The sequence below is a fragment of the Sardina pilchardus genome, chromosome 2 (genome assembly GCF_963854185.1).
Source record: "Sardina pilchardus chromosome 2, fSarPil1.1, whole genome shotgun sequence".
NCBI classification, from domain to species: Eukaryota; Metazoa; Chordata; class Actinopteri; order Clupeiformes; family Clupeidae; genus Sardina; species Sardina pilchardus.
The window spans coordinates 31391462-31411209 of record NC_084995.1 but is presented as its reverse complement, the minus strand read 5'-3'; the positions used below and the strand labels follow the sequence as shown (position 1 = coordinate 31411209).

The following is a 19748-nucleotide window of genomic DNA, read 5'->3' as shown; positions in this document are numbered from 1 at the left end:
TTTCTATGCTGGTGTCATTTCCAGACAAAAGAAATTCTTGGCTTTGAAAATTCAAAATCTATGTTAAATCAGAATTTGAGCGAATAGTTGAATGTTCTACTACACACTACAGCCAGCCTGCTTGTGATCTGTCAGAATGACAGGCTGCCCCTATCAGCTGAGTTGCGTAATCGGTGTACACACCGTTGAACCTCGACTACTCTGTCATTGTTCACTACTGAGAAGAACTGAGCAACTTCGAACATGGCTCCTGCAAAGAACAGAGTATTTGCTGTCGGAGTGGGAATGACAAAGGTAGGTGTAGCAGATAAAACATGTGAACATCTTAAAATTGTAATGAAACGAAAATAACAGTCAAGACCGTGTTATCTTTTGTCTGAATGTATTCACGACATTGTTAGGCAACTGGCTAACACTTTAGTTACTGTAACGTTAACCTTGACGTTTATTTCGGAATTAGACGTGATGTCAACAAGCGGTTCTCTAAAGTTGTCCAAAGTTAAGTGAAATTTCTTGAAACAAAGTAGTAGCTAATGATGTTTCATATTTTGCGGTGTGCTAAGTGACAAGAACTGAGTTGTCACTCTCATGATTGCATGTGATGGTAAACCTGTCGTCCTAATCGAACTAGTTAATTAAATCTAGCATATCTAGGCCTAGTGTTTGCCGTGCTGACTGATGTTATAGTTTCACGATTTCACGTTATTTGTGAGTATGTGGTGTTTTTATGTACGTAGCATTGCATGTCTAAGGACCTGATTATTAGCTTGTGCAAACTTAGCTGGCTGCAAGACAAGTTTTCACCAAACAGTTTTCTGCCTGTGAGAGGCACTCAACCCAGCTGAACCTCAAAACATTATGCAAGGTGATAGCTTAATGATGTGCCAATCGACTGTAAAAAAAAGACCCATGTTGTAGTAGATAACGTTAGCTAAATTAAAGTTAGCCATTTCTAGCTAGCTGATATAAACAAATAACAGACACATGTGTTTCAAACATGTTGAGGCAGACCATTCATTCACCTCTCAACATCTTTTACAAGTTCCTTTATATCGACATAATAATTGCACAGCCTGTACAGGCAGAATTCAAAGTTCAAGGTTTGATATCTGTTAGTAGGTCATGGTTCACCAGTACACACAAGGCTACATTTAATTTTATAGTGCAAGAGCGCCCTCAAGCGGTGAATTGTGGTGAAATCATACAGGTGGACAGACTGCCTTCCTGTGAAAATGAATGCTTGTTTCTATGAGGTGGTAATGTAAAGATGTGTTTTCAGTTTATGAAACCAGGGGGGATGGATTACCCTGAAATGGCAAAAGAAGCAGGTATGGTAACCTACACTTACAGAATTGAAATCATAGTGATGAATGGATGAATGGATGAATGATTTTTTTTTTCTGCTATTTTTAAACTCCAGGTCAAAATGCCCTAGCAGACGCTGGAATCCCTTACAGTGCAATAGAACAGGCCTGTGTGGGTTATGTCTATGGTAGGCTATTCTCTTCTATCTTTGAGCAGAATCTTACATACATTTCGCCTTGTAAACTTATTGTTGATGAATTAATGTATCAAATGACAGATTTGTGATCTCTTAGTTCGTACTCTGCATGAGGTTACACACATCATACCACACACATACTGATGGCATAGACTCACTCTCCTCTGTCTGCTGTATGTATGCGGTAGGTGACTCCACCTGTGGCCAGCGGGCCATCTACCACAGCCTGGGTCTGTCAGGCATCCCCATTGTCAACGTGAACAACAACTGCTCCACAGGTTCCACAGCACTCTTCATGGCTCGCCAGCTCATTCAGGGAGGTGAGAGATCAGGAGTGGAGCGCTGTTTGCTCTTCCTGCTCTTCATGCTGTTCATGCAGCAGTTGAAGTGTGTGAAGCGAAAGCATGTTACCATTTTAACATGCTAATGAAGCTCATATTACGTTCAGATGTCTCATTGGAGCATATTTTGGTGTCTGTCTAGAAGTTATATCCGTCTACCACCATCTCCTTGACACTTAACTAGTTATTACACCTCTGTAGGCTCATCCTCTGCAAGTAGCAATTATTACGTAGGTATCCTAGGTATAGGTTCGGTCATTATTGTCAACTAAGGTCTCCTCTGCATTGTGGCTTTAATGTAATTTCTCATTTTGTTAGTAGCTTTGGATGAAAGTGTCTAAATGTGGCTAAATTAATAAATGTAGATATGGATGATTGTAATGGAATTTTCAGTTTTGGAAGTGATGATTTAGCTAATTCTCTCTCTCTCTCTCTCTCTCTCTCCCTCCCTCCCCTCTCTCTCTCTCTCATGAGTGGTCACCTCATGTTTTCCTTTCCTGTGTCCCTGTCAGGTCTCGCTGACTGTGTGCTTGCCCTGGGCTTTGAGAAGATGGAGAGGGGGTCTCTATCCTCAAAGGTATTATATACAGTCTGCTGTTGTGTCAACTGTCATGTTACTCAGCACATTTCTGAGTAGTCTTAGTTGTGGTCATGTTAGTAACTTTACTCAAACCATTGATGTCTTCATGTTTTAATGGCTTGTTTGGAGTTGATTTGAATGTTAAGTGTCAGGTAAAATCATGGTGGTCTCACAGAGGGTCATTTTTTGCAGTACATGGACAGGACCAGTCCGATGGACAAACACATGGAGGTGATGATCAACCGCTTCGGGATGGAGGCGGCACCATTTGCACCCCAGATGTTTGGCAATGCTGGTCGGGAACACATGGAGAAGTATGGTACGCAAGGCTGCTCGGTCTCTTTGGATTTTTCACCAGCTTGGTTCTTGGGAAGTTTATACATACAGTATTGAACAAGTGAAAACGTAAAACAGTAGAAATGTATTTTAATTTGTTTACTGTGACTATGTTTTGTTTAGTTAAGTTCTACTTATTAAAGACATGGGCCCTAATTTTAATTATGTCTTTGAATGAGTCTAGCTAGAGCTAATTTAAATACTAGGCAAAAATGTATATGCTAATTTAACACCATGAGCAAGACTCTAACTGCCAACATTGATGGCACATGCCACACAATAGCTAAAGTTCATGCATGAGAGCTTTGCTTGTTGATAGTCTTGGTACTTTATGGTTGAATAAATTCAATTTACAATTCATTTTTATCACAGTTAACTACAGTCAGTCAAATGATATGGTGTGTGTATGTGTTCATGTGTTTATATAATGATAGCTAGCTATAGTTTCAAGGCACTGATATTTATTTTTGATAATTAACAGGCACCAAACCTGAGCACTTTGCCAAAATTGCCTGGAAAAACCATAAGCATTCCATCAACAACCCGTGAGTTAACACACCCCCACATTCCCATACTGTGGGAATAGGGAACTCAAGTTAAAATTCTTTAAAGTATGATATTACTCTTGCATTCTTAAAGAGGGAGAAAGCATGCACTACTCCTTAATTAGAGTAAAGGGCCATTTGATTTGAAAAAAGATTGCCTTAATTTCTTCATAATTGACTTGTGGTAGTCAGTTACTTATATCTAAATCCATGCACCTGTGTATTATATGTGTATAAGTATCCCATCGACTTGAAACAGTGTGAACTCTGATCTCTGTTACAGGTATTCTCAGTTCCGTGACGAGTACAGTCTAGAACAAGTGATGAAGTCCAGAAAAGTGTTTGATTTCCTCACTCTGCTACAGTGCTGGTAAGAGTTTCCTCATTGTCGACAAACCTTAAAGCTAACTGTGCAGAATGAATATATACTTTTTTGATCCCGTGAGGGATATTCGTTTCTCTGCATTTAACCCTGCATGTAACCGAATTACCGTAATTTCCCGACTATTAGCCGTGGCTTATACATTGATTTTGCAAAATTTCTTCCGCTATGAGGTTAATACAGGGGGGCAGTTAATATGGTGTTAATATGGTTTTGTTTCTTTTAACTTGCATAAAACACTGTCCTGCGGCTTATATGCGGGAAATTACTGTAGTGAACACACACAGCACACAGTGAACACACAGTCAGGTGAATCACACACTAACCCAGAGCAGTGAGCTGCCTGCCGAACCAGCGGCGCTCAGGGAGCAGTGAGGGGTTAGGTGCCTTGCTCAAGGGCACTTCAGCCGTGGACTGGTCGGGGATCAAACCGTAGGCCACGGCTGCCCCCAGGAACGGTGCATGGAACTAATACACTGATGCCATCACTGTTACTGTAGATAACAGGCGAGAAGCTGTAGTGTCCTTGAACTCAAGTGCAAAAAAGACCTTGACCAATGGCCATGAATGGTGTAATGAAATGTTTCTCACGGTTCACTGAAGATAATCATAGTATTACTGGGCAAACTTTTTTGCCCTGTCAGAAAAATTGTTTCCCCCCTATGATTGCAATTTTTGTACAGTCTTACATCATACATAAGATGCCACTGAATAGCCTTGTAACTTACAAGGCTATTCAGTGGCATCTTATATATGATGTAAGACTGTACAAAAATTGCAATCATAGGGGGGAAACAATTTTTCTTAAGTATTTGTTTATGGGATCCCTTCGGGTCACATTTTTAGCTTTCGGGTGTTTAACTATGACTTGCTTACTTTAATAAGAGGGGGGTTTTTAAGCATATTTTAATGTCATGGGGTTCAATTGGCCATTCACAGCCCAACATCAGATGGTGCTGGAGCAGCCGTCTTGGCCAGCGAGGACTTTGTCAGGAGCCACGGTCTGGAAAACAAAGCCGTGGAGATCGTTGCCCAGGAGATGGTGACTGACACGGCCTCCACCTTTGAGGAGAACAGCTGTGTGAAAATGGTGAGAACCACAGCTGTGGTTTAATAGAGAGGAGCAGTGAACTTTCAAACAAACACAGGCTGTCTTCAGGGCAGTTTGGGTCATATTATTATTTTTAGTGGTATCATGGTGCTAGTGATCAAATGGCACATGAAATATGATACGAGTTCAACCCTCCCCATTAGGTGGGATATGACATGACACGGACAGCGGCTACGAAATGCTTTGAGAAGTCCGGACTGACCCCATCTGATGTGAACGTCATTGAACTGCACGACTGCTTCTCTGCTAACGAGCTCATCACATACGAAGCCCTAGGCCTGTGTGAAGAAGGTGTGTACACTGTGGTTTCCTGTCGAGCTAAATATTCAAAAAAAGATGATTAATATGGATTGTAGTGTTATGTATTCATTCTTCATGTCAGTGACACATTTGTGTTTTTTGAACGGGTGGTTGAGGTGAGTGTAGTAGCCTAAGTTTGTTTGTCCATGATCAGAGGTCCGTCAGTGCACTTTTGCAAACAGAAAATGTGCCAGACAACAAACATCATATTAAAGCCTCACGGATCTTTCTTGTGTGAAGGTTGTGTTATCATCAGTCAGTTTGTTGTGATGATTTGTTAATGAAGGTAATCAAAGTTGTCAAAACTTTAGAATCAAGGAGAATATCAATTATTTTTAAAAATTACAGCCCTGTCTGCCTCAGGTCCAAATATATGAACACATATTGTCCAGCCTGAGGACTGTAGTGCAGTTGCAGTTGTCCTGCAAATTGATGTGTTCATGTTAAAAGTTTAGAAAGACATTTGACAGAAGGGGTCAGCTCTATTTTCAATGGATTCTTTCAGATGGACCTCTGATTAGGTGGACATAAGAAGATTGGTCTTATATATGCTTTTGACAGTTTGGTGTGTGTAGTCTAAACTGCCATCTTATTCTATATAGTAAGAGAGTTAAAAAGTGAAAAACACAACTTTGGAGACTGAATTGATGCACCACATTTCTTCAACAGCTTCATCTAATTGGAGTACAATATGTGATTGGAAAACAACAAGAAAAAAGCATTGTGTATTTACACTCCCCAGACTCTGAATCTTTCAATGAATTTAATGAGCGTGTTTTCCTTCCCTCAGAGCACTGGATGTTCTGAGGTGTTGTTTTGTTGGCGTGAGCCAATTACAGTGGGACGTGTTGTCTGGGTCATTTGCAGGGAAGGCCGGCGAGCTCATAGACAGAGGAGACAACACGTACGGGGGCAAGTGGGTGGTGAACCCCAGCGGGGGCCTCATTTCCAAAGGTCATCCCCTCGGAGCCACAGGTAAGCCACTGGCATTTATGTTAACCGTTCAACTTTTCACCTCTCGACAACATCTCTTTTCAACATCCCATGTCCCGAGTCCAGTGAATTCTATCACTAAGAAATGGACGGAATATGGCACATGTGCAAATCTGCTGAGAGCAGACTGTCTCCTTACAAACTGAGTGACTGTGCAAGAAGATGACAGGTAAGGGAGTTTTCCGGCATCAGTATCATCTGATACCACCAGGAGTCACCAGAGCTCAGTTGCAGTCCACCCTTCACTCGCCTCCCCTCCTCTATGCTTTTCCACAAGCTCTCCTGCCAGTTGGCGTGACCCAGGCCATGCAGGGTAATTAACTCCAGCTGGCTGTAGGAGTAATTCCTGCAGTCTTAGGACACCACAGTCTTCTCTTCTTGCCTTCCTGCCTTCTTTCCCTCCTCCCCCTCTCTCTCTCTCTCTTTCTCTCCATCTCTCTATTTTTCTTCCCCCCCCCCCAACCTTCAAGTCCATCTCTCCATCAATCACTTCATCTACTCTTCATCTCCACTCTTCCTCCTCCCTGGTGCTCGGTGGTAGCTGGTGCAGTTTGCCCATGTGAAAGGTGAAAGTGCATGCTTTTTCATCACACCCTCACAGAGAGGGCATGCTTCGCTGAATTGGATTTCTCTCTCTCTCTTTTCTTTCTTTGTGTCTGTCCTGCTTTTCCTTCTCACTCTCTCTTCATCTTCGTCCCTAACAATAGTCCTAACAATACTATGAATTGTCACCTTTCACCACCCGACTGACTGGCTGTTGCTGGAGAGAAGAGTGTGTGTGGGAGATGCATGAGTGTATTATAATGACTTGGTTCACAAGGACACGAATTGTAAACCAGCTGTGAGACCACAATGTGAGAAAGTCCCTGCCGGAGTCAGAGGAAGGCATGTATCAATGCCGCATCGATTCCAGTACACATGAACACAAGTGTCCAGTCAAGTGGATTGTGTAAGTTTGAAGCTAAAGCAGCATATCCCAACATATAACATACATTTAGATGTGTGTTATTGCAATTGGCAGAATATTTGCCCTAAAGAGGAGGTTTATTTTCACTTTTTTCCCCAACAGTCATCCTGATTCAGATACAGACATTGTGTCAGTCAACTCTCCCCCCCCCCCTATAAGCATAACCAGGTCAAGAAGCACATTCCCATACTTGCCCCCATCTTCTCAAATATGGATCATGAAAAATGGACAATACTGCATGAGACCAGCTCGGGGCAGAGGTCCTTACCCTAAGTCCCTTATCTTGCAGTGATTTCCAGGCAAAAAGCCCATTAGCCAAAGGGGATGAAATGCTTAGCTTCAGCAGCCACAGTGGAGCTGGCCCGCCCCAGATTAGGATGGGTGAGGGTGTGAAGTGCATCACTCTCTCAGTTGGAGCGGAAACGGTTGGCTTATGGATTTCTTTTGCTAGTGTCAGTATTCACAGTCACTGTTTATTTGGGCAGGCCGGGGTGTGAGGGATCTTTCAGGGAAAGATATGGCTCGGTCACTCGGAGTTCACGGATGGAAATGAATGGTTCCTGTCTATTGGCAACAGAGCTGAACTACCCACACAAATGCACACTCCCACACACCCACAAAGAAACATTGTCTGTGGACAATATATGAGGACTTATTAGTTTCATTTGTGCTGTTCTTAGTTTACTCCATCATCCCACTGCATATTCATCATGTGTCTACTTCTGTATGGTGGCACACTGCAAGTCCATTTCATGCAGGTTTTTAGAGCTGATCTTTGAATGATAGGAAATATGTGAAAGTAGAGTGATTGGCTGGATGAGGTTTGATTACACCGGTTTAAAGAGACATTCTAATCCAGTGCAGTCATCTAGATAAGCACTAATTAAATAAATACTAAGTAAATATTATTATACTGTATAGTCAAGTCAACTTTTTATATAGCACATATATAACATTTTATACACAGGTCATTCAGTGTGCTTAAAACAAAACAAAAGTAAACAGGAATAGCTCATAAAAGCGGCAATAGTCAAAGAATAGTTAAAAGTTAAAGAATTGGCCCCAGCAGTGGCTAGACTGGCTGGGGCACCTGCACCGCACGCCGGCGACCCGGGTTCGATTCCTGCCCCGTGGTCATTCCGGATCCCACCCCAACGGTCTCTCTCCCATTCAGTTCCTGTCTCTCTCCACTATCCTATCATTAAAGGCTTAAAAAAAAGCCCCCCAAAAAATATTTAAAAAAAAAAAATAGTTAAAGAATTAATAGAAACATACAAGATAATAGTACATAAATAAAAGCATGAAAGGGCAATAGTTTAGAAGTGTTTAAGTATTGGAGTAATGTGGTTAGTTCTTTTGGTTTTCGTGAGAGCCCTAGCCTCTTATTTTGTATCTTTTGAAGCTGTTTGATAGTCTTTTTTGGAAGGCCTGTGAAAAGCCCACTACAGTAATCAACCTTACTGGAGATGAATACATAATGCAAATAATGTTTTGACATGAGCGCTCCAAGTTTACCAATGTTTTGAGGTGGTAAAAAGGGTGTTTTAAATTTAGATCACTGTCAATTATGACACCAAGGATTTTGCTTTAAGTCCTTTATATATATATTAGTATCAATGAGAGTGGCAACCTAAGTCTTTCCTTTTTACCAAATATAATTACTTCAGTTTTTTCTTTGATCAACTGAAGAAAATGTTGAGACATCCAGTTTTTGATCTTGTCAATACACTGACAAAGAGATTCAAAGGGACCATAATTATAAGGCGATAAAGCTAAGTAAAGTTGGGTGTCATCAGCATAGCTATGATAGGAAATCAGATCGTTTTTTATGGTTTGTCCAAGTGGGAGTATATAGAGGTTGAATAATAGTGGCCCCAGGATACATTTTTGACTATACCTGAAACTCCAACCCAATGCTAGTCTGTGTAGACTGTATACTAGGACTGATGCTTTGCCTTCATCTGTATTGAAAAATGGAAAAAGGTTTGCACACTTGAAATTCTTGGAATCTGAAGAAGACCACACGGTCGAAACGTCATTCTGTGCTAAAGAAAATAAAATAAAACTAAAAAGAAGAATTTCAAGTGTGCGAACCTTATTCCATTTTTGGAATCTGAAGAAGACCACACGGTCGAAACGTCATTCTGTGCTAAAGAAAAGAAAATAAAACTAAAAAGAAGGATTTCAAGTGTGCGAACCTTTTTCCATTTTTTATGATTTACCCTTGTTCTGCACCTTGACCTGGGATGTGCACTAACTTTTTCACTAACTTCATCTGTATTGAGGCATATGCAATTTAAAACCCAGTTTCAGTGCTATGAATGGCCTGAAAACCTGAAAGTAATCAAAATACCCATTTGATGTTAGGAAGGTGGTTAGTTGAATGGAGACTATTTTTTCAATCGTTGCATGGATTAGTTGAGAGAAGTTCAGGTGTTAATTTGTTTTGCTAATTTGCTTCTCCACCGTTGAAAATAGCAGACAAGAGTTATTTGTACCTTTACTGATGGTATTTGACAAGATAGACATGTGCAGAGCATGTCTTTATGGATTTCATAGTGTATCTGAAGTTTGTATTTGTGCCGTTCTCTTTTGGTCTTACATTCTCTTTTTAGGATTTTAGCTGCTGAATTTTGTTTCCATGGGTGCTTTTTTTTTGCCCTTAACTGTCTTGATTTATCATCCATAATGTTTGCCATTCTTTAATTAAAATGATCCAGTATATCACCTACTGATTCCGACAGTTCACGAGATGGCTGTGATCTGAGTGCTTGCTCGAAGAGAAATTCATTTATGATTCTCCTTTTTACCATCATAGATCTGTTCTGAGTGTGTGGTGACATTGACACTTTTGATTGTATGGCCAAGAGTGTGTGTTGGCCCCTGTACTGTACATGCTTTGCATAACCATTTTCAGGAATAACTACATGCAAGCTAAAATCCCCTGATATAATACTGTCAAACTCTATGCAGATGGTTGACAACAGATCACATAAATCTTTAAGAAAGCTGAGTGTTTTGGAGGCCTGTTAATAGTCAGTAAAATCTGAGGAGAAGATATAATGCACAAAGGTGTTCAAATGCTACTAAGCCACCCAATGATGATTGATTGCACTGAAGAGATTTTTTTTATACTGTGGCCCTCCCCCCTCCTTTATTTGTTCTGCAAACACTTAGAAATACTTAGAACACTTAGCTGAAATCTGAGGGGGCTGGTTTAGTGTAGCACTGTCTGCTTGCTTGATCTAACAATGTCTCAGTTAAAAGTAGACAATCGAGGTTGTGCGTTCAGATAAGACCATTGATTACAGTTTTTTTCAATCGCTAAGAAGCGTTTGTTCATTCATTTGACACATTTTCAAAACTCTAAACACAGACTCTCACCTACAAAACACAATTGGCCAAATGGATCATTTTCCTCTCAAAAGCACATCCCATGTTCTTACACCACATTTTGTTACATATACACTAACTCGTCATTTCTCTGCACACACTAACTTTACCAAAACACTGGAAACCTGACTCAAAATGAAGTTATTTTGTCAAAGAATGAAGCTTGTTTTCACTTCACAAGATACATGCAGTCTATCAGAGTACACTAGGTTTCAAAATACTGGCTACTGTTGACATTACAAAAACTGCATAGACTTTTATGTTTCAGTTTTACAGGTATTTGCATGCAAAACATGCAATCCAGCCTTTTTACACTAAATTTCTTGGTTGGGAACTGTATGTCCAGATGTAATTCAAATGTTGATGTTCAAATGTTGATGTTCACATTCAAATGCATTCCAGTAAAAAGCAAATCTTTTTTTTTCGTTTTTTTTTATTTTTTATGGTTCACTAGGCCTACAGGAGGTGCAGTATAAATACTGTTTACAGTAGACTATGATAGAACAGAAAAAGTTTTACAGCATTGCAGTGAACAAAATATCCATGATACACAAGAGCATCCTGAACAAAAAACAACAGCAAAAGCCCAGATAAAAAGGGGGTGAACAAAAAAAGCACAATATTACTGTGTCTAATCTCTGCACCTGCTCCTCTCAGTGCTCCTGCACCTCTCACTGCATCTCTCACTGGGCCTGCTCTTCTCCCTGGGCCCCTTACTCTTACTCATCCTCATCCAGACATTACAGTATTTGTCTTTTTCTGTTTCTGCTTCCAAAAACATCACCTCCTCTTTTTACTGTGTAAGTGTCAATGTAATAGAGACCCCTGACACTGAGTCTAAGACAGACTGAAATCAGCTGTGGTTGCCCAATTTACCCAACATAAATCATCTGTGTGTCAATTATTTGATTGTTTGTTTATTATCAGCTGAGATATATTGCTTTGGAATTGATAACATTGCAGAAGCAGAGGTTTTTATATTGTATCTAAGGTTTGGAATATTGTTTTAACTATTGTGGGATGTTGTGTGTTAACATTCGAAAATAATACAAAAACGATCCATGATTTTGTTGGGAGGTATAGTTTGTCTGTTAAGAAAATGTAAGCATTTTGAAAATGTATTCACCGACTGCATACTGTGTGAAAACAACATGAAATGTGTGAATGGTATGGCCACGAAAGACCGATGCTGTGCTAACTGTGTTTAGAGTTTTGAAAATGTGTCAACTGAATGGACAAACGCTTGTTAGCGATTGAAAAAAACTGTAATAATGATTTGTTGGAAAGAGATCGGATATTCTAGTGCTAGTTTTACTCTAAGTGTAGAGGTAGGCTAATTGCGGGTTAGTTTTGTGGTTGTTGTGATACAGGTAGGAGGGTGTAGATTTGACTGGTTTACCCTGTGAGGTCGATGCTCTTGACTCGTTCCATCAATACAGGAACAGAGAATGTCATGGGCCTACTGGGTTCCGGCATGTCAGTACCGTTTCTATTGCAGGGACCCCGAAAATATCAAACCATATATGGCAATCAGAGTTAGTGATTTAATCCCTGCTGCTTGGTCCACTGCACATTCCATGTTATTTGCCTGCTGAGAATATGATTGCTGATAAGATTCTTCTGAATGGGGGCGGGGAGGGGGTGGCTTTTTTGGTGCTGTAAAGGTTGATAAAACAATTGAAGGTCTTGGGTTTGCAGGGGATCTGCTGATGATATTGGGCTATTCAAAAACTGCCTGGTTATTGACATCGGCCTCTGTATACTTGCAGGGAGTGACATACTGTATACTGGCGTGGGAAAGGTGATGGGTATTCGGGGGAGTTGGAGTGGGGTGTTGATTTTGCTCTCCACAGTCATTCCAGCGGTGTCCATGTTATCAGACACTGGTATTTTAGCATGACTCCTCTTTACTGATGGCATCTCAGCAGCCTTGGTAGGTGTGATGTAGATTTCTGCAGCACCTCAACATAACATATCCCCTCATGCTCATTTGTTCCTCTGGATGTGGCTGGGCATTGTTGAGCGGGCTGGTTGTATTCCTCCAAGGTTTTTATTTCAGTGGGAGCTAGCGGGTGATTGTCAGAGGGCCTTACAGCAGAGGAGGTTCGCCATGACTCTGTTTCAGCTCGTGCAGAGTGTTTTGGTTTTGCCGAGTTGTTGACGTCTTTTTCCATCGACTACTGAGGGCTAATCTGAGTGCCACCCAAGGTCGGCAGAAAACATGCTGGATGATGGAGACAGGCCATACAGTAGTTTTGTGCTACAAGGTAGATGACATATTCTCTGCGATTCCAGAAAAGGTTAAAATTGTCAATTAATTTCATTCCACCTGAAAAGCATGTGTTTGCAAGCCAGGTGTTTAAACTGATGAAAATTTGTGTCCAAGCTCATATAGGACAGAAATCTTAAAGTTCATATAAAGTTCCTTGAAATCTTCTCGGACATACAGCTGTTCTTTGTACTGTAATTCCCTGTGTATTAGCCACATTGTGTATAAGCCACAGGGCAGTGTTTTATGCAAGTTAAAAGAAACAAGACCATATTAATACCATATTAACTGCTCCCGTGTATTAACCTCATCGTTGAAGAAATTTAGCAAAATCAATGTACTGTATAAGCTGCGGCTAATAGTTGGTCTCCATATTGCTCTATTTCTAATACCAGGCATATTTCTTGGAACATGAATTTGCTGGTGTTGAAGTAAATACAGTTCCTTTTGTATCTTGTGTTTGCCAATGCTCTGTACTCACATATGGGGTGGCTCTCAAACTCTCTCCTCGATCCTCGATGCTCAGTCCTCGAGGCTGGTTCCCACTGATCTATAACTAACACTGGATAGACTATTCCATTGTTGCTGCCCCATCATTCTTTATCTAGATCAGTGAGGACGAGGATCGAGGAAGGAAGGGAGGGTGTATGAAAGACCAAGTGAGAGGCACCTTTGGCTTTGTTAAGTCAATGCAATAATTCGCTCCATTAGCAGGGTTATCAGCCCGTTCAGTACATTATCTTGATTCCCAGTCTTTGTTGCTGTACTCACTTCATGAGAAGTGTCTCGTGGTTCATCGGTCTTTGATGGAAGGGCATCAATCCTTGATTCCAAAGAAGAAATCCTCTGTTCAAGCTCAGTACATTTTCCACAGGATTTCTTGGGTCTTCCCCAATTTGTTTTAATCCAAAAGTTGTTTTTTTAAAAGCCCTGCTGAAGGCCACTGCAGGCCAAAACATGTTGGCATATTGTTCGAATATGAACTAGCTCTAATTTAATTAAAAGCTTTTTAATGAAGACGAAGAGTGCCTTGGATTTCTTCAAAACTTCTCAACTTGTTTTAATCCAACTTCAAGGTAACTTGCTGTTCAGTTTTTTCCCGTTCACTTTACATTTATAGCTTATGTGCTCCCTCTTTCTCTTTCTCCCTCTCTCTCTCTCTCTCTCTCTCGCGCTCTCTGCGATTGATTGTTTAGGCCTGGCGCAGTGTGCGGAGCTGTGCTGGCAGCTGAGGGGAGAGGCTGCGGCGAGGCAGGTGCCGGGGGCAAAGGTGGCCCTACAGCACAACATCGGTCTTGGAGGAGCTGTGGTGGTCACTCTCTACAGGATGGGATTCCCTCAGGATACGCGGTCAGTCAAGAGGGGTGCTTTGTTTTTACTCTGTTGCTTTTCAATGGCCTAAATGGTCAGGGTTTTAGCTAGGTCTTATATTTGCCCTTTCGTTTACTGGAATTTGTACTTTGCTCGACTTGGTGGGTAGTACTGTATGATGTGTGAAATTGAGAGGTTGCCTGAGACTGATTGTGCTCTGATTGCTCTGGACAGAAAGCCTTTTCTCTGAAGCCCATGAAACATCGTAATCAAAAAGCATTACAATCACTTGAGTTAGTCTGCAAAGGTGTAATTGTATGTAAAGAACTCATGTAACCATACGGTACGGTATGGTTTTCGTACAGTATGCATTTTTTCCCAGTTTTTATCCGGCAGATGCACCATCAAATTGTTGTGACTGTCCAGGGTCATAGCGTTGCTTTCACAGACATTTTAGTTAACCAATATCAGAGTCCTGTTTGATATAATTCTGCAATGTCAACATACCAACCATTACTAAACTAACAAAATATGCTAACAAACAATTATCAGAGAAAGATGCAGATGAATGTTTATTTGGATGCATATTTCTGTTTAAATGTTTTGCTTGAACAGTAGACAAACTGTCGATATTGTGTGTCTCATAAAGGGTGCTAAAGGGCATTTTGCAGACCTTTGGACCTGGGTGAAAACATACGTTGAGTAGTTGCTGAATGTCTGTCTCTATGTGATAACCCATACATGTGCCCTACAGGCCTTAGGAAATGTTGTTTTGTTTGCCTTGTCAGGTCCCACATTGGAGCAGTGCTCACTAGTGCGGCCAGTGACTTGGAAGGCTTCAAAGCGACTTCCGTCTTCAAAGAGATCGCCAACAAATTAGAAGAGGTATTAAACTAGAACCACATAATCTTCTATTTAAGTTACTCAACAAACATTACTTTGAGACTCGTTCTGTAAAGTTCTGAATAAGGAACAAATGACAATAGCTCAAAGCTGTAGTGAAAACAGCTGTCTGCAAGCAACAATAAGACTGTCATTTCTCCCCATATTCTCTTCTTGGCAGGAAGGCGAGCAACTTGTAAAGAAGATCGGCGGCATCTTCGCCTTCAAGGTGAAGGGTGGCCCAGGAGGGGCGGATGCTGTGTGGGTCGTGGACGTGAAAAACGGCAAAGGCTCAGTGACCAATGATGCAGGTCAGCAGGTCAACAGTGGACAAAAAGATCATCATCAGTCATACTTCACTAAGCTGGCCTTGACAATTCGCCTGACTGAATTTTCAATGCATTGATAAAAGTGCTAACATATTGAGTGGGTGGATGTGGAAGCCTCTCTTCCCCTTTCCAGCTATGACTAACATGGAGTATTAGTAAGTGGTTGGTATATTTGATCTTACCTATGGAATGGTCACAGCTCTTACCGGTATGTCCGATGTTGTACACTTTCTGACTACATCCAACAAATGTTTCTTCAGCAGGAAACATAGAGAGCCTCTTCAAAGGCTTTTAACCATTCTCAGTGGATACTAAGCCAAGGCTACCTTGTTTGTATTTGAATCCTGGAGAAATGCACAGAGAATGATTGATTATTTGCGGCCTTGTGAGGCTACATGTCTACATAGCATACCAAAACCAAGTGAAGCACATTTTTAATGGTCCTTTTATGTACTAAAAAAAGGACACTCTTGCTTGACATTCAATTGGTTGTAGAAGCACTAAGAGGGGGTCTAATGGGTAATGGTGGCTATTTCTAAATGTCAGCGTGTTCCCTGCCTCACTGGTTGTCCCTTTTGAGTACATCACAGCCAAATGAAAAATGACTGAAGCTTAGGATCTGTGATGTCTGATTTTACCTTTCCTACTTGCTGACTTAATTTCACCCTCAAATGCAGGACCGGCAATATGATTTCATGCATGTCAGCATGCTTGAATAACCGCTCAGATTAATATTTAACTGCTTTATGTGTTTGTGAGTTGAAGTGAAATGTCAACACCGTTGGGGGGCGGTGGTAGTATAGTGGCTGAGGGGCTGGAGTATCACGCAGTTGTGGGTTGCATTCCCCACTGCCACCGTTGTGCCCTTGAGCAAGGCACTTAGATGCTCCAGGGAGACTGGCCCTGTATTAAGCCAAATAAATGAATAATAAAATGAAGAAGAAGTTGGAGGGAGTAAACATTCTGTTTTCTCTGTCTATTTTTTTATTATTATTATTTTAACATTGAAGTGAAGTTGAAGATCAAAATGAGTTGTAGGATCACACATTTTAACTTATTTTTCTCTCTCTCTCTCTCTCTTTCCTTCTTGTCTCTAACAGATAAAAAAGCGGATTGCACCATCGCCATGTCAGATGAAGACCTTCTATCCCTGATGACGGGGAAAATGAATCCACAGACTGTAAGTGTTCTTGATTTGACAAAACAAACTCTTGTTTTTTTTTTTTAATCTGCCTGGACCATCTCCAAACCAGAAAAGAGGCGAATACCTGAAGGGAGACACTTCTTGCACATATTAGTGAAGGGTCTACACACCTGTGTGAAAGGTCCGTTCATCGCCATGTTCTAATTTGATTGGTTTGATTGGTTGACAGAGTAAAGAGTCACTTCACTCTGTCCGAGACAAAATCTCAGACAGATAGTTCTGTTTCTGCGTTCGGAGTCACTCTTGGTGATAAATAGACTAACAGAGCTGATGGACTCTTTGTGTCATTGTGACTGATGACCATCTGAGCAGCACTGGGTCATCATTTGGATTCTTTAGACAAATTGCGTCCTGAAAGGCAGTGTGCCAATTCGGTATATCCTGACTTGTTATTAATCAAAGCCACGGCTTTTCACGGTGATTTCTACAACGGTTTAATGAATCCCTGGGGCTTTGCCGTTTCATTTATTAACGAAGCCAAATGTATTCATATGCGTGCCATGGCAGCTCAACCACATCCATGAAACAAGTCATCAGATTTGGCAGGCAGACAGACTAGGCATGTTCGTTTTTTTAATAAACATTGATATGTAATTGATGAAAAATATCTGTTTGTGTGACGAGTGCATATGAAGGTTGACATTGCTTCAGCAGCCTCCAAATTAAGCTGTCATACAGAAATTGCATCATGCTTGACAACCTGGGGCCCTACGCTAGAGTTGGCCTTCGCACCGCTTCTGCTCGCATTGACTCGTGTAGATGAGGTGATGGCTGTGCGATTGGCTGCCCAAGGATGTTCTTCTGTCTCTTTCCTCCACTACGATTTCCACCTGCCTGTCAAAAATGAGAGTTTAATTACAGTCTGGTACCCATCTGTCTGGCTTTTGAACCTATTAGAAATTGCATTCTGTCCACTTTTTCTTCTTGCCGTTGCTATGCACGCATGATATGTGTTGTTAATGGGTCATTTGTAAATGTGTATGTGTTCATCACAGACTGTTTTTTAGTCATTATAATATATCACACACATTCTAGTATTTTCCTAATCATCATCTTATTTTGTCCAAAGGCCTTTTTCCAAGGAAAGCTGAAGATCACTGGAAATATGGGAATGGCCATGAAACTTCAGAGTCTGCAGATGGCCCCTGGCAAAGCAAAGCTGTGAAATCACTCGTCCTTGATTCATGTATTTCTCCGTCTGTCTTCCCCCTCCACAAGCGTTGATAAGACTGACAACTTGTCTGTGAACTTCACATTAATAATTGCTGCTTACTAACAATGACCAAGAGCATTTTATGGCCTCGTCAGTCTCAGTGTGGAAACACCATAGACCTGTCTTTCTTGTAGAGACTGGTGTCTAGCATAACTGTGTCTCTTGCACAAGCACTGCACTAAGTAAATGCATTGGTAACCATGAATTTGTGAGACTGTTTATAGTCTTTAACCTGAATAAGTCTTGTGCTATTTCCAGTACATATAACAATTGATGATGAGGCTACATAAGGAACAGGCAGAAGTAATGTTGTTGTATGGACGTCTCTCACAGGGAGGCTACTCAGGGCGTGTAATTGAAGTGCTCTGTTCGCAATTCACATGTTAAAACTATTTTAAAAGACTCTTTCGAAAAAGATTTTAAAAGATTCTTTCGAATTGTACGCGCTGCTATCACACCCGGTGTAGCTACTTCCATTGAGTACAGTGGGTGCCAAGTGCAGCAGCATACGCATCGCCAGTGGAGCGCTTCAGTGATGCACCCGTGTAAACCCCCTGTCAGAGATAATGCTGCTGCCTGGGTCTTTATTCAGCCACGGGCCAGTGATTAAAACATGAACTTCCCATTTTTTTTTTAAATGCCATTTTACTGTAGCATTACATGAATCATTTCCCCTGGAGACTTTCATATTAATTGATATGGACAGTACCATTGCTGTTGGCCTTTGGGTGATTCATTGTGATCTGTAGAATAGTTGACATTTAAGTACAACGGTTTGTTTAAACATTAACATACTATCACTGTATATGAACCACAGATGTTCCATGGCAGATCAGGTGTGAGGCATTTGTACTGCAGTTTGTCAGACATAAAGTGTTTGAAAATTACATGCTTGTGATTCACCAGAATAATGAAATGACATTACATTTTGGGGAAAAAAATGAAAAGAGTGTGTAGTAGGGGGGCCTATGGATTTCTGTAATTTTCAAATGCTATTTTTGGAGAGAGAGATTGTCGTCTTACAGTAGGTGAAAATTGAGAAAACAACCTGTAAAGAAATGTATTGTAATTGACCAGTGTCCAACAAGAAAAAATGGAGACGTCTTTTTTTCCCCTTTTTACGAACCCCAAGAATCAAGTATAAACCAATGGTACCTACTAGACGTTGAGGAGACCACTTTTGTTGATTTGTATCAAATAAAGCTTCTATTAATTTTCTATCTACTTGAAGATTATGATTTCTACAATCTCTTTTGTTAGACAATTTATTGCATTAATGTACTGCCACACTGTTGTCCTCAATTCATATTTGAAATTCTTGGAAGAATTTGCTTGTCAATTATTTAGAAGACCACATTTATACAATCCTGTGTCTAATGAAGAATTATGTAGAATCCTTACTAGGCCAGTGCTTTTGAAATTGAAAAATACAACTAGATTGAAATACCGTAGCCACCTTCCTGCCCAAAAATATTGGAATAATTAAAGAAGTTTCTTTGACCTGATGTGCCCAGTGGTGCTTTTGCCCAGAAAGTGATTTGTAGATCATTGAGGGTAGGGTGGAGCGTCTCGTGTGCTTCACAGAAATGAAGTTCATCACTCATACTTTGTCGCCGGAGCCTCAGAGTTACTTTGCATATAAACTGCAACATTTAAACCCCATTAAAGAAAGTCAATAAGGAGTTTGTTTTCAGCTGGCTACATGCTGTCCATACTGAATCCAGTGGTTCCTCATGATTACATTAGGCTTTGTTGGCTTTTCAGTTGAATGGGTTTTTACCATCACTCCCAGAGCTTCTGTCCCACAGGTTTTTTTTTTTATCAACTGGGAGTTTAATTTGCACATTTTCCCCCAATCATTTTACTCTGTTTAGGTGATTGGAGATTTACATAAAGGCTTGATGACAGTTCAGCTGGTGCTGACAGAAATAAACTGGACTACTGGGTACAGTTCTTTTGACCTTGCTAAAACGACTTGCTAAAAAAAGATTGTTTAGATACTGTATATGCAGAGGAGGTAAGCACAATGTCCAAACCCAGGGCCTGTATCCCAAATGATCAATCCCAGGGCCCGTATCCAACATGATCAAT

At 40.8% G+C, this 19748-nt stretch overlaps 1 protein-coding gene across 1 annotated transcript; it reads left to right on the top strand.

Moving 5' to 3' along the window:
- Window positions 1-156: 156 nt before the first annotated feature.
- scp2a (sterol carrier protein 2a) lies at window positions 157-18881 on the top strand. The gene is made up of 16 exons (XM_062526858.1): window positions 157-294; window positions 1280-1328; window positions 1421-1492; window positions 1690-1821; window positions 2355-2419; window positions 2615-2741; window positions 3240-3303; window positions 3587-3673; window positions 4625-4775; window positions 4940-5087; window positions 5964-6071; window positions 13915-14068; window positions 14818-14914; window positions 15093-15222; window positions 16341-16420; window positions 17514-18881. Exons 1-16 carry the CDS (start codon window positions 244-246, stop codon window positions 17607-17609), a joined length of 1611 nt encoding a protein of 536 aa, XP_062382842.1. The 5' UTR covers window positions 157-243; the 3' UTR covers window positions 17610-18881.
- Window positions 18882-19748: the final 867 nt, after the last annotated feature.

Excerpts from the sequence above, each read along its gene's own strand:
- scp2a (XM_062526858.1), top strand. The coding sequence starts at position 244 with ATGGCTCCTGCAAAGAACAGAGTATTTGCTGTCGGAGTGGGAATGACA. Across the intron at positions 1,493-1,689 it reads CTGTGTGGGTTATGTCTATG|GTGACTCCACCTGTGGCCAG; the intron begins GTAGGCTATTCT and ends TGTATGCGGTAG. Across the intron at positions 16,421-17,513 it reads GGAAAATGAATCCACAGACT|GCCTTTTTCCAAGGAAAGCT; the intron begins GTAAGTGTTCTT and ends TTTTGTCCAAAG.